At 35.6% G+C, this 12,450-nt stretch overlaps 1 protein-coding gene across 5 annotated transcripts in view; it reads left to right on the top strand.

The window, feature by feature from the left end:
• The window catches only part of Rasal2 (RAS protein activator like 2), a 270,356-nt gene that overhangs the window by 161,287 nt on the left and 96,619 nt on the right, over positions 1-12,450 (top strand). The window contains exon 1 of one of the 5 annotated variants that reach the window (XM_051186051.1): positions 3,094-3,539. The exons of the other annotated variants lie outside the window; for them this stretch is intronic. Within the exon in view, the coding sequence (XP_051042008.1) occupies positions 3,434-3,539 (106 nt within the window). The 5' untranslated portion in view covers positions 3,094-3,433. Of the gene's footprint in view, positions 1-3,093; positions 3,540-12,450 lie in introns of those variants that run through there. 5 annotated transcript variants of the gene reach the window in all.

The raw sequence follows: 12,450 nt of genomic DNA, 5'->3' as shown, positions 1-12,450 counted from the left end.
CACTGAATGGTGACATATTCAGAAATCCCTCAAATTTTGAGAAACATTATTTTGAAATCATATATATATATATATATATGATTACTTTAACTTATACTTAGATTCTGTTTTTAATGATTTTTATAGGATAATTGGGTTTTATTTTATGTGTGTGGCTGTTTTGCCTGCATGTATGTCTGCCTACCATGCAATGCCTGGTGCCTGCAGAAGCCAGAAGAGGGTTCAATATTCCCTGGAGTAAAACACAGTTGTGAGCCTCTGTGTGGTAGTCAATTGAACCTGGGTCCTCTAGGAGCAGCCTATGCTCTTAATTTTTGAGCCATCTCTCCATTTCCAGATTATTAGTTTTTCAAACAAAAGTCTATGATACTAAAGTAGAATTAAGATGGTGGATAGTACACTTAGTGGCATCTTTAATTTTATTCTTAAAATTAAAACATCTTAAAATTGCATAATTTTGATTATTATTGTTCATGTGAAAGATTTTCCTTTGCTTAAGAAACTTACCTGAAAAGTTTTGTCTTTTATGGCAAAAGACAAAATACTCCAAGTTTCACAGGTGATTCAGAAAATGCACATAAATGATAAATATACATCAAGAATAATGAAGCAAAGTTGGGAGAATAATAGACATCTGGTGAGTCTAGGAAAGGGGTTTCAGAAATACCTTCTACTATTATTGTACCTTATCGTTAAACTTGAAACTACATAAAAATACAAGGAAAATATTTCCACTTTTGTCTGGTTAGATATTACCTTAGGAAAAAAAGATCATCTGCCATATATTACCTACCACTGTTCATTATTATTTAGTGTTAATCTTTGCCTATGTGCAAGAATGATACAGAAGGAGAAAAGAAACTAAGTCATTGGTTTTAGTTTCATTAAGAAGAACAAATCCCATGACATTTAAGAGGAAAATAACATCTTATTTTGATATTCTATTAAAATGTACGTACAGGTTTCATGTCATCATCGTTTGTAATTTTGTAAGTATAAACAGCCCAAATATACAGAGTAGTAAATAATACAGTACTAACTTGCCAAAGTATGAATGAATCCAAGTGTGAGAAAACAAGCACAGATGGATACTGTATAAACTCTAGACTAGGCAAATTCAGAGACAAAACTTAGTAATGCTTAAGAGCTTAGAAGTTGAAGAAAGGCTAAAGATTGACCGACAGTGGGTTACAGATGTGCTTGTGGAGGCAATAAAAACATTCTGGAATTGAGTAGTAGTGAGGGTTGTGTAACTTTTTATTGTTATTAAAAATAATGTAAGGTGGAGGGAGTTAGTACTAAATTTGTGTTTAGTCTAAGGCACTGGGTTCGATGCATAGCACAAAAGCAAGCAAACAAACAAAACCAACACCCCCCCTCCCAACAAAACCAGATTAACTTGAAAGTGATGAGTGTGATGGTGTGTGAATTTTATTTCATGGTAGCTCTCACAATAAAACAAAAATAGCCTTATGCATTCCCTCAACCCCCCCAGTCTTACTTTTAACTAAGGCATAGTGTCAAAGAACTTGCAATTTTACATGACAAATGTTCCAATTACTTCATAGACCTGACCACCTTTTATCTTTCTCCTCTTTCCAATCTAGCTCTTCCTGCTCCTGAACTTTAACTGGTCCTTTCTTCCCCCTCAGCTCCACCACTTTCACACTGTAGTCAGCTTTAAAATTATACATCTTGCCTTCTTTGTTTTCTTTTTTTGTACTATTTAGTATAAAAAAATAGTATGCACTTTACTCTTTAATCTTGCCATTATTTACTACTTTCCCATATACTCTAAGCCCCTTAGAGCTAGAGATTTTGACTGTCTTGTTTGCAGATGTCTCTATGTCAGGGCTTAAAATAGTGCTTGGCATATATTATCACTAATGTAGAATGGATCTAAGCATGTAGTACAGGCAGCTGTGAGGAAAATCAGGAATATTGAGTAACTAAGGGAACATTATCTGAAGAGTAGGTTTTATTGCTTTATATTTAAGGACAGTTTATATAACAAAGATGAATTAGTGTAGTGCTAAGTTGTGACTGTAAGCAGGGAAAACCAATGTGATGCTTTACACATTGACATAGTCTCTTATTCACTCAGTTTACAGGAAAGGTTTATAGAGCTGGATTGTTTTGCTGATAGTATAACTACACTTTTCTTAAGATATAATTTAAGTAGGTTTTATTTTAACTAATATCAGAGAACTTTTAATTAGGAATATGTGAGATTGTTTAATTTTTTCTTTTACACAGAGATTATAATATCATTTTCAGTATTTTTCAGTAGACATCCATGACATCCATATGCTAGATACTAATTTTTTAATTAGAAGAGGTTTTTCTTTCTAAAGTCATGAGGTGTAATGGGGAAAATCATTATGTAAATAAATGTGCAATAATAGGAGATTTACAATGAAAATATGGATGCAAAAACTAGGAGGTGATGATTTCAGCTGACTCTCAGTGGGTTAGTTTGATTTGCATGCACGCGCGCACACACACACACACACACACACACACACACACACACACACACACACACACACACCCCTTACTCCCAATCAGGCATGCACGCACCCTTTCTTTCTTCCTAAGAAAGACAGAGCTATTGACTAGAATCCCAGAAATGCCCCCAAGTTCCGACCACCAGCTCAAATTCTTATGAAGTGGACTTGTAATATCCTTAATGTTGCTGTTGGCAGTCTGTTACAGATTCCATTATTGTCGATCAATGCAGTCGCCACGCGAGGTTGGGGGAGGAATGCAGGAGAAGAAAAGGAGAGATGAGAGCTTCCTATTCACGGATTTATCAACCTGCCTTTGCTCACAGGAAATCCTCCTGAAGGGGGCTGGGATGCTGCTGCTACAGCTAAGGCAGGAAAGGCTAGGGAGCTGCAGTTCTGACTGAAAGGAAATTTGAAAACCTTTCTCCTCAGAACAAAACAAAATGCTGAGTTTGTCCTTACATCTTTGTTTTTGTTGATGGTATGCTTTACCTAGCTGATTAGCTATTGTGCTGTCTGGTTATCGAAGCTGTTTCCAGTATAGGATCCCCCCTTTCCTTTTTTTTTTTTTTTTTTCCCCTTTGAGTGTCTATTCTTTATTTCCCCATGCTTTCTCCTGTCATTAAACACACATCATTATTCAATTTTATTCTGGCATTCTCTTGCAAGCTAAAGCTTACAAAAAGAGTCAAAGAACAAATCTCTTTCCTCTTCTTCCACCCTCTTTTAACCCTCTCAATTCCTCTCACCCTCCCACCCCCACTGTTGTGTTAGATTGATGTCACAGAGACAGAATTCAGCGTGGAAGGACGATCACATTTTCTCTTCCATCAATACAGCTTAGCTTGCAATTTAAGTATTGGACCCCCAAATCTAGTCTCTGTATCCCTGTCTTGCTTCTTCATCATTCAGTAATTGTACTCTGTATGGAAAAGTTTTCTGGCTGGAGGATGAGTCTCCTTTCCCCTGGTGATGTGGCCGAGTGGTTGGATAGTAGCACCGAAGAGGAGAAGAGCCTTCTGTCATTTCTGGGTAAGGTAGGGCTTTCTTGCTCTTGTAACCCTTTGTTGTCCAAACTTTTCATAGTTTGGGGAATAACACCCAAAATTTTATAAATTTGTAATTTTTTAAAAAGAAGGAGGAACTAGAAAAATGTGTTTTTAAGTTGTATGTGTTTTAAGTTGTTTTTCTGCCTGTGGACATAGTGCTACCCACACTGGGTAAGAAAGAAAGGGCAGTTTGCTTTGCTTTAACAAAGAGTGCTAGCTCCATACAAAGCTCACCATGTCATCTGGCCAGCTGTTCATGGCATGTAGATAACTTCTAATAGTCAAAATGTATTATCAATTTACAGTGTGCTCAGTACAGTAACAGTGAGGCTTGCCGAGTGAGAGTGAAGGAGATGCTTTGTGTTCATGAAAAACCAAGAAGTAGCTTTTGTGATCATAAAGGATTTCTTCTGACCATATGGACATATAGAACAGAAATTACTTTAACTTTGTATTTACAGATGCTTTTTAATACATTTCTAAGTGCCCATTATTGACCTTTGAGTTATAGATATAAAATAACTAGGAAAGTTAGGTTATAAATACAACCATATCTTTAGTGTAATAGAAAAGCTTCACGTTCCATTGTGAGTACTTCTGTTTATTAATGATTGCTTTCACGTGTATTTTTATTGATTTTATTTAACTCACATATTTGTGTACATACTGGTATACATTTATTTTAAATTAATGAAATCTTGCAGTCTTCTAATTAATTCCTTATGACTATTATCTTAAGACCTATGAGTAATCACTGCCAGTTCCAAAGATACCCCTACTACTATTTAAACATGTCATAGTTAGCATAAGTTTCCTTTGTTTTATTTAATTCAGCTTGCTTTACAACCTTAGCCTTCTATAGCTGATTCCTTTTTCCTACAGTTGAGATACAAAGGGGTTATCCTAATTCAATCTTTTCCAATTCTATCATCAGGTAGACATATTTCTGTTAGCCCTACTCTTTGTTTATCATGGCCTCATTATGTTGAATAATTGTATAACTATAAAAAGTATGTATACCTCCTAAGTTTCGGTGTCTTTAGAACCTGGTCTCATTTTATTTGTTTCCTATTCTCCTGCCCCAATACATGCACATACTTATAGGAAAACATAAGTTCAGAGAAGTAAATACAGATATCCGCCAGTAAAACCAACAAAGTGCACCCCGCTGCATTGTATGAAAAGAAGGCACAGACAATTTTAAACATTGTTTCCTCGCTGTTGAATACATTTATAAGTTCTGATTACCAAACCCTGGGTGTCAGTTGGTCACTCTCTTCCCTCCTTTCCCCCTTCCCCCTACCCCCATTTTCTTTGTCTTTATCTTACTATACCTAAAAAGAATTTGGTTAAATAAATATGTGTAAGTAATAGTTTTAAAGCAACATTACAATAGTACCCTTGCCCACCCTAGCTCCTCTGATTAAGGGAGTTGTTTGTCTGTAATTCATGTTTGCCCACAAGTAGAGGTAATAAAGGCAAGGATAGTACAGCATACTCGGGGAAAAGCAAATCTGTGTACATCATTACACTGACTCCTGCATAGACAATTTTCACATAGCTATCTCTGATTAATGAAAGGCATGTTTAGCATGTATGTTTGACTTGAGCACCATAGAAAAGTTTAATTGTGAAGTGAGTAGATAACCATGAATCCCATGCTCTGCTCTGTAGCACTGAGCCCTGGATGTAAGTCTTGGGGTGAGAGTTGGTTTGGGGTTTTGGAAATAGGGACTCACTCTGTAGCCTAGGCTGGCTTGGAACTGTGTATGTAGCTCATGTTGGCCCCTAATTAACAGAATCCTCCTTCAGTTTCCCAAATGCAAGTTACAGGTGTGAGGCACCGCATGCAGTTAACAAATCTTATCTTCAGGACTAGAGCTCTTTCCTGACTGTAGATGGCCAGTATCTCCATCTGTGAATGATAGAGTTTACTGAACTCTTCAGAAGAACTAGGAAAATTCTCAGGTATAGCTTGTACTGAGTTGAGGTTTAAACAAAACCTATGTCATTTGCTAACATAATTGTCATTCATGAGAACATACTATGCCCAGTGAGGATGCCAAGGAAAAGTAAATAATTCAATCTGTTCTATGGTAATATACGATAAAAGAAATCAAGATTTTGTGTCAGAAAGCCTGTCTAACTATGATTTCTTCCCTAGGGATTTCAAATCAAATTTCTGTCTAGAAAAGATTCAAGAGAAGTTCTTTGTGCTGGTTAGACTGTAGTACATCACTTTTAGACAGCAATGTTCAGTTGTGCTTGTTAATTTTGTATTCTACTAAATCAGTGAAACTTCATAAAACTATACCTGTTCATTATTTTTACTCAAATAATCCATGATTTTCATATCACCTATCAGACAAAGTTAAGATCCCTACTGTGAAACTTGGGCATTTCCCTCTGACATTCCATTGTTCATTTCAGTGGGACCTCAAAATCTTTATGCCTACTAAACCCATTGACTGTACATACTGTGGACAAGGCTTTCCTTTCTTACCACTGACTATGTCCCACTTCCCTACAGCAGAACACAATGAAATAGTGTTAAGACATTTTGAGATGCTCTATATGGACACAAAGAAATACAAGATAAAACTGTTGTACCTAATTGTGAAATTATTTATTCAGGTGAAAATTGCTTTTGGCATTTGAAGAGGAGAGAACTCATTTCTCATTATGAATCTCAAAAGGATCAAATAGATATTTATTAAAACAGTGGGTTTTCTTTGTATGAAAACTGCCATACAGAATATTAAATTATTTTCAGGCCCAGTGAATAAATTGACTTGAAAGGAATGGGGTCTGTGTAGAGACGTGATGAAAGATAATGAATAGTATTTAGGGCTTACTGTAAAACTTTACATGACAGGTTAATGAACGACTGAGTGTCAGTTTTCTCCTGAAAGCTGTTGGAAAGAATTAAAAACATATAAGCAAGAAAATGTATGTTCAATTCAGATAGGATCTCATGTACCCTGTGTTAGCTATAAATTCTTGCTCTTCCTGCCACTCCTTCCAAAGTGATGGAATTGGATGTGTGAACTACCATGAAACTTTTAAGAAGGCAAAAATCTAAAACTAGTATTATGAAGGGAGAGACTAAAAGCGGTTAGGCCAGTTTGGATACTTTTACAGTAAGCCAGGCGTGAAATAAGGATTTCTGTTTTCAGCCCTATGTATTATTGTTTTGATTGTTTATCATTAAAAGTAGATTATAAGGGGCTGAAAAGATGACTCAGCAGTAAAATACTTGTTCTTGCAAAGGACCTGGATTCAAATTTTAGTGCTCATATTGTAGTTCACAACCATCTATAACTTCAGTCCCAGGGGATCTGATGCCCTTGTCTGACCTCCATAGGCACCAAGTATACACATGGTACACAGACATACATGCAGGCAAAACACTCACACATAAAATAAAATGAATGAGTCTAATAAATCTGATACATTTGTAATCTACTATTTACAGATGTGGATTACAAAAGCCCCTAGTAGGATTTTTAAAATATATGTCATTAGTATATGTAGATGTATGTGCATATGCACATATGCACCTACATTATAAGGGAAGAGAAAGTTTCAGGAATTCTTTTCATTGGAATGCTGGGATTACACATGTGTACCATTTGGCTTTTTTTTTTTTTTTTTTTTTTTTTTTTTTTTAAGATGGCTCTAGTAGTCAAACTCAGGTCAGTGAGTTCTTTCACCTGCTCAACCTTCTCACCCGCCTGTAAATGCCTATAGAAAGAAGACTGAATTACCTATCTTCCTACCACCTTGAAAACTCTTAAATGAAAGTGAATGTTTGCATATCTTGAATTAAAATGTGGAGAGATATTAAAAGATTGTGTCAGCACAATTGATAGAAATTTAGGAGAGTAAAATGAGTCAAAGACATTTTGAATTTGGAAAAATAATGGTACTGTTAATGGAAAGCAAGTGGACAAAGGAGCCAGTATTTAAGAGATGGTGATGAGTTCTGTGTTCAGTTTGAGATGGGTAGTACACATCTGGACAACCATATATTTGATAATTGGAAGTTGTGTCACAGGTAGAAATCAAGATTTGGAAGCCGTTTGCCTATAGAAGGAAAACGATTGGCATTTAAAACATCTACCATGATACCGACTGTTGACAGGCTGACAAGAAGAGACAAACAAACATGAAACATAGATAGGGCTGGTGGTAAACTTTGAAGAACACTGGCATTGTGATAGGTGAAGACGAAGAGGAGATACAGAGTAGATGACTATAAATATAGGAAGAAGCCAGAATGGTGTGGTACCATTGTGTTAAGGGAAGAAAAGCCAGCAGTGACAGTGATCGTAAATACTAAAGAGACATCAGGGGTGACCACTGGATTTGACAACTTAAAGTTAAGGCAAATCATATCTTTTGCATAATACTGCAATAGGTAGTTGGTAATAATAAGTAAGCAAGCTTTTTTCCTAAAGATACCTGTGGTAGAAAGGAGACACAAGGCTGGAAAGATGACTCAGTGGTTAAGGGCACTTGCTATTCTTTTAGAAGACTCAGGTTTGGTTACCAGCACCCACATGGCCGTTCACAGCTGTCTGTAAGTCTGGTTCATAGGGCTTCTGATGTGCCCTTCTATCTTTTGCATGCACTTCATTAATGCTCTTGACATACATACATGTAGGCAAAATAAATAATAATAAATTATTAATTAAATAAAACATTTTTTATTAAAAAGGAAATTTGCCCTTTTAAAACAGGAGCTTGTACAGAGTTTTGGATAGAAGGGAGAGCAAGTCATTGAATTTTCAATAGAGGAGAGTAACTGAGAGAATAACATCTTTTGTGGGCTTGTGATTAAGGATGTAATTAAGGCAAGGGTTAATCTTGTGGTGGGAGAAACTAGAAACCAACAATGCTTGCAGTGATTTAACAATAGAAAATGAGAGAAATGAGATGACAACTCTTGTTCTAAGTTTGGGGCATTTATCACACCCAGTCATTTGTTACAGTTAGTTGTGTGCCTGTGTATATTTGTGTAATATCTAATATTCTCGGCTTCCAAAAGGATGGCAATTGTTTGTTAGTACAGCACTGTCTCAGGACAGCATTGAAGATATGAACCAATGTTGTCTAAAATTGTTAAAATTGCTTTTGTCAGTTAGAAACTCTCTTTTCCCTTCTCTCTTTCCTATAATGTCAGTGTTCTGGAGGCTGAGGTAGTAAGGTAACAGATTTGAAGCCAGGCTGGGTTACATATTAAGGCTGTCTCAAAATAATAATAACAGTAATAATAATAATAATAATGAGAAAACAACTAACTCAAACAAAATAAAACCTGTGGGATCTTGCTGAAGTTGTGAGTTCAGCCTAAACTAGAAAATATAAATAAATAAGATAGAATTAATTAAACCAAGAATTGTTGCCTTAAATCTAAAGATTTGATTAAAATAGAAAGTATAAACAAACTGCTAAGGACTGGTAAGGACTGGAGAAGGACATAATTACAGAAAATTAAAGACTTAAAAGTTGGAGACTACGGACTAGAAAGATGGTTCAGTGGTTAAGAACAAAAAGAATTGTGAGCTATCGTTAAAGTTCTCTGCTTTATGTTTGGCCCTTGCAGAGTACCTAAGTCCAGGTTACAGCACCCGCATCTTGTGACTCACAGTGTAATTTCAGCCCCAGGAGATCTGACATCCCTTGTCCTCTGAGCACCTGCACAGTTGCACATACTCACACACAGACACACACACATAATTAAAAACAGGTTTTTGTTTTTGATTTTTTTTTTGGGGTGGGGGGAGTTCAAGATAGGGTTTCTTTTTGTAACAGCCCTGGCAATTGTGGAACTCAATTTGTAGACCACACTGGCCTCAATCCGGCTGCCTCTGCTTCCCATGTGCTAGAATTAAAGGGGTGTGCCAACCCCCCCAACAGAAACAAAGTATTTTTTAAACTGGGAACTATCATGAAAAAACTTTACAAGAATATATTTGAAAATATAAACAAAATATAAACAACCCACAACACCTGTGAACTATGTTAAAATCTCAATATGGCAATTGAATCATATTGGGCCTCAGGTTGTTGATTCCCTTGGATTTTGTTTTAATCTTCTTTTGTTTAGGGAATGTGTTTGAGGAAGGGGGAGAAGGTGTTCTTTCAAAGAAATTCCTAATGGAATAAGCAGTTATAAAACTTTTTTTTTTTTAAGAAATGGGCAGATATCTTTTTTAAAAAATGAAAATTGAATAAGAAAATATAAAAAAAAGTTAAACATGATTAATTTATATTTAAGTGTACTTAATAAAATTGGGGATTTTATGAATTTTTAAATGAACGATGTATAGGCAGCAAATCCCTCAACTATACCTAACCTTCGATACCTAACCTTTTATTCTATGAAGCTTATTCATCAAAGTCTCAATTATAACTGATCATTCAAGTTAAGGAATTATTAAACTTGTCCAGATGGAAGGATCAATTTCATTTTGGAATGAGAAAACTTAAACTGTTTTAAGTATGAAGTTAATTACACATGGAATGCTGAATATTTACCATTTATCGTTTTAGTAAGATAGCAATCCTGTGTGATTCAACTGAATACAATCTTAATTATAAGGATATATATCTATTAAAGAGGTTAGGGGCTATCCAGACTCAGTATACCTAACTATTCTTGACTGTTCAGTTAAAAGTTATTTATTTATATCTTTTATTTTAATAAAAGCAATTAAGGGGGAAAAGGTTTATGAAAACATTGTAAGAAATACTTAAAACTGGGTGACTACTCATTTTGCTTGAAGTGTAGAGCAGACCATTATTGAAATCTGTAAGTGTAAGACCTCAGCTATAGAACACTGTGTAGTCAGTATTAATGCTTAGTTCTTTGGGAAACTAGAGGACATGGACTGCAGAGTATGAATTTACAGCGATGCATGTGAATTTGTAGGTCTAGCTTTATAGAAGTAGCTGAACTGAAGGTCACCTACAGTTTGATAGATAAGTGAAACACTCTAAGGATAGACACCAGAGAAGGAGTGTGACCCATCTTCACGGATGGCCAGACTCGGGCAAATTGTTGACAAAGAAAAGGAATGTGTAAAGAGGGCTACTTCAATTGTTTTCCCTTAAATTCCTGATTGTGGAAAGATCATTAGAAAAGTAGTTTCATCAAAATAAAGCATTGTTTGGAGGAGATAATTGTGCATAGGATAACGTTAAGTAGACAGAAACTAAGTGGGTGAAGTTAACTAGGAGATCCTTGTCACAATCTGCATAGAATAAAAAAGCCCTAGACTAGGATGTTAATGGTTGGCTAAAATGAAGCTGATAAGACATTTCAGAGATAGACATGACATTGACTGACTGCTGAAGGGGGAAAGACCAATATCATGGTTTCCCCATTTCTGTTACCTTCACTAATCACTGATGCTTGGCATCATAGCTTTGGTTTTATACCATGCTGTATGCTGTATACACATTTCCTTCTCAGGAAATGATTGTTTCACATTACATTTAAAGGTTTATACATTTGTATACATGTTACATCTCCTCTCCTCTCTTTCCTTCTCCCGTTTCTCGTCTCTGCCCCCTTTTCTCCTTCTTTGTGGGAGGAGGATCTGTATTGCCCAGGCTGACCTCAAACTAGGCTGAAGTGGTGATATTCCTGCTTTAGCCTCCCCAATAACTGGGGTTTTGTTTTTTCAGCACACTGATTCGATTAATAACAGTTATGTATGAGAGGCAAATTAAACTGCCTTGACATAATCAAAATCTGTATCTGTTGTTTCAATAAATCTAAGCATATACCTCCAGTTACTTTACTGAGACAGTTAAAGACACTGTGTAAATACCTTAGAACATATATGTAAATAAGGTGATGCCCATTCCTTATTAGTAAGCTTATTACTAATTAGTAAGCTTATTAGTAAGAAAAACAATATCTGTAAAATCTGAAAAAATACCATCTCCCAGAGTTAGCAACAAATATAGCTCACCAAAACTGTGGGAAATGCTCAAAATGGTCATTTGGGGCTAAACAACACTGTTAGTTATTTAGAGATTATTCTTTGCAAAGCCTAAGACTTTGATTAATTTAGTTTGTCTCCTAGAATTTGGAGAAATAGTTATTTCATATATTGAAGATTACTTGAAGAGTGTTGAAGGGCCTATTATTTTCTAGACTTTCTCCACGTTTTTTAATGTAAGAAATCAGCTTTAGCTACTATTTAGGGCTTGGCTTCTGTTTGTTGGCTTTTTATGCTCACTGTTACACTTTGTTATTGTTACATGTCTTCCCTTTGTCTCAGTATCTCAGCTTTGTGTGTCTTGGACTTGAAGATTCTTATCAACATCAGCGTTCAGAATTGAGTCTTCCTTGATAGGACATGTTTGAAGTAAACCCTTAGTATGTTTGCCTCAGTTTTCTTTAAAATACAAAGAACTGTGAACATACTGTCAATTTTTTGAGTTATCTTTTAGGAACAAATAAGAAAACTAGAGTCTCTGTAGTTATGGTTTCCCCCTCCATTATAGCCTATTATGTAAAACACCAGAACAAGATAGCATGCCTGGTGGTTAAAAGCACAGGCTCCAAATGGAGACTGCGTGGGTTCTAATCCTCATTTTGCCTCTTGCCTGCTGGGCAGACATGGGCAGAGTACCAGAACATCTTGTTTCTATGTCTGTAAAATTGGGAGGATAATTCCAGTTCCAAAGGATTATTGTCTGGATTGAAGATGTAATTCATTAAAAACATTTCTCTGAAATAAAGCATAATAAATGATAGCTTGGTATTGCAGTATCATTTTTGTCATTATCAAAATGCCTAGTTGTTATCACTAAAAATGAGAGATACATTTTGTATTGGAAATTTAAAATTAAAGCTCAGACTCTTTAAAAATCCA

The sequence above is a fragment of the Phodopus roborovskii genome, unplaced genomic scaffold, assembly GCF_943737965.1.
Source record: "Phodopus roborovskii unplaced genomic scaffold, PHOROB, whole genome shotgun sequence".
NCBI lineage: Eukaryota > Metazoa > Chordata > Mammalia > Rodentia > Cricetidae > Phodopus > Phodopus roborovskii.
This window is presented reverse-complemented; position numbering and strand designations above follow the sequence as displayed.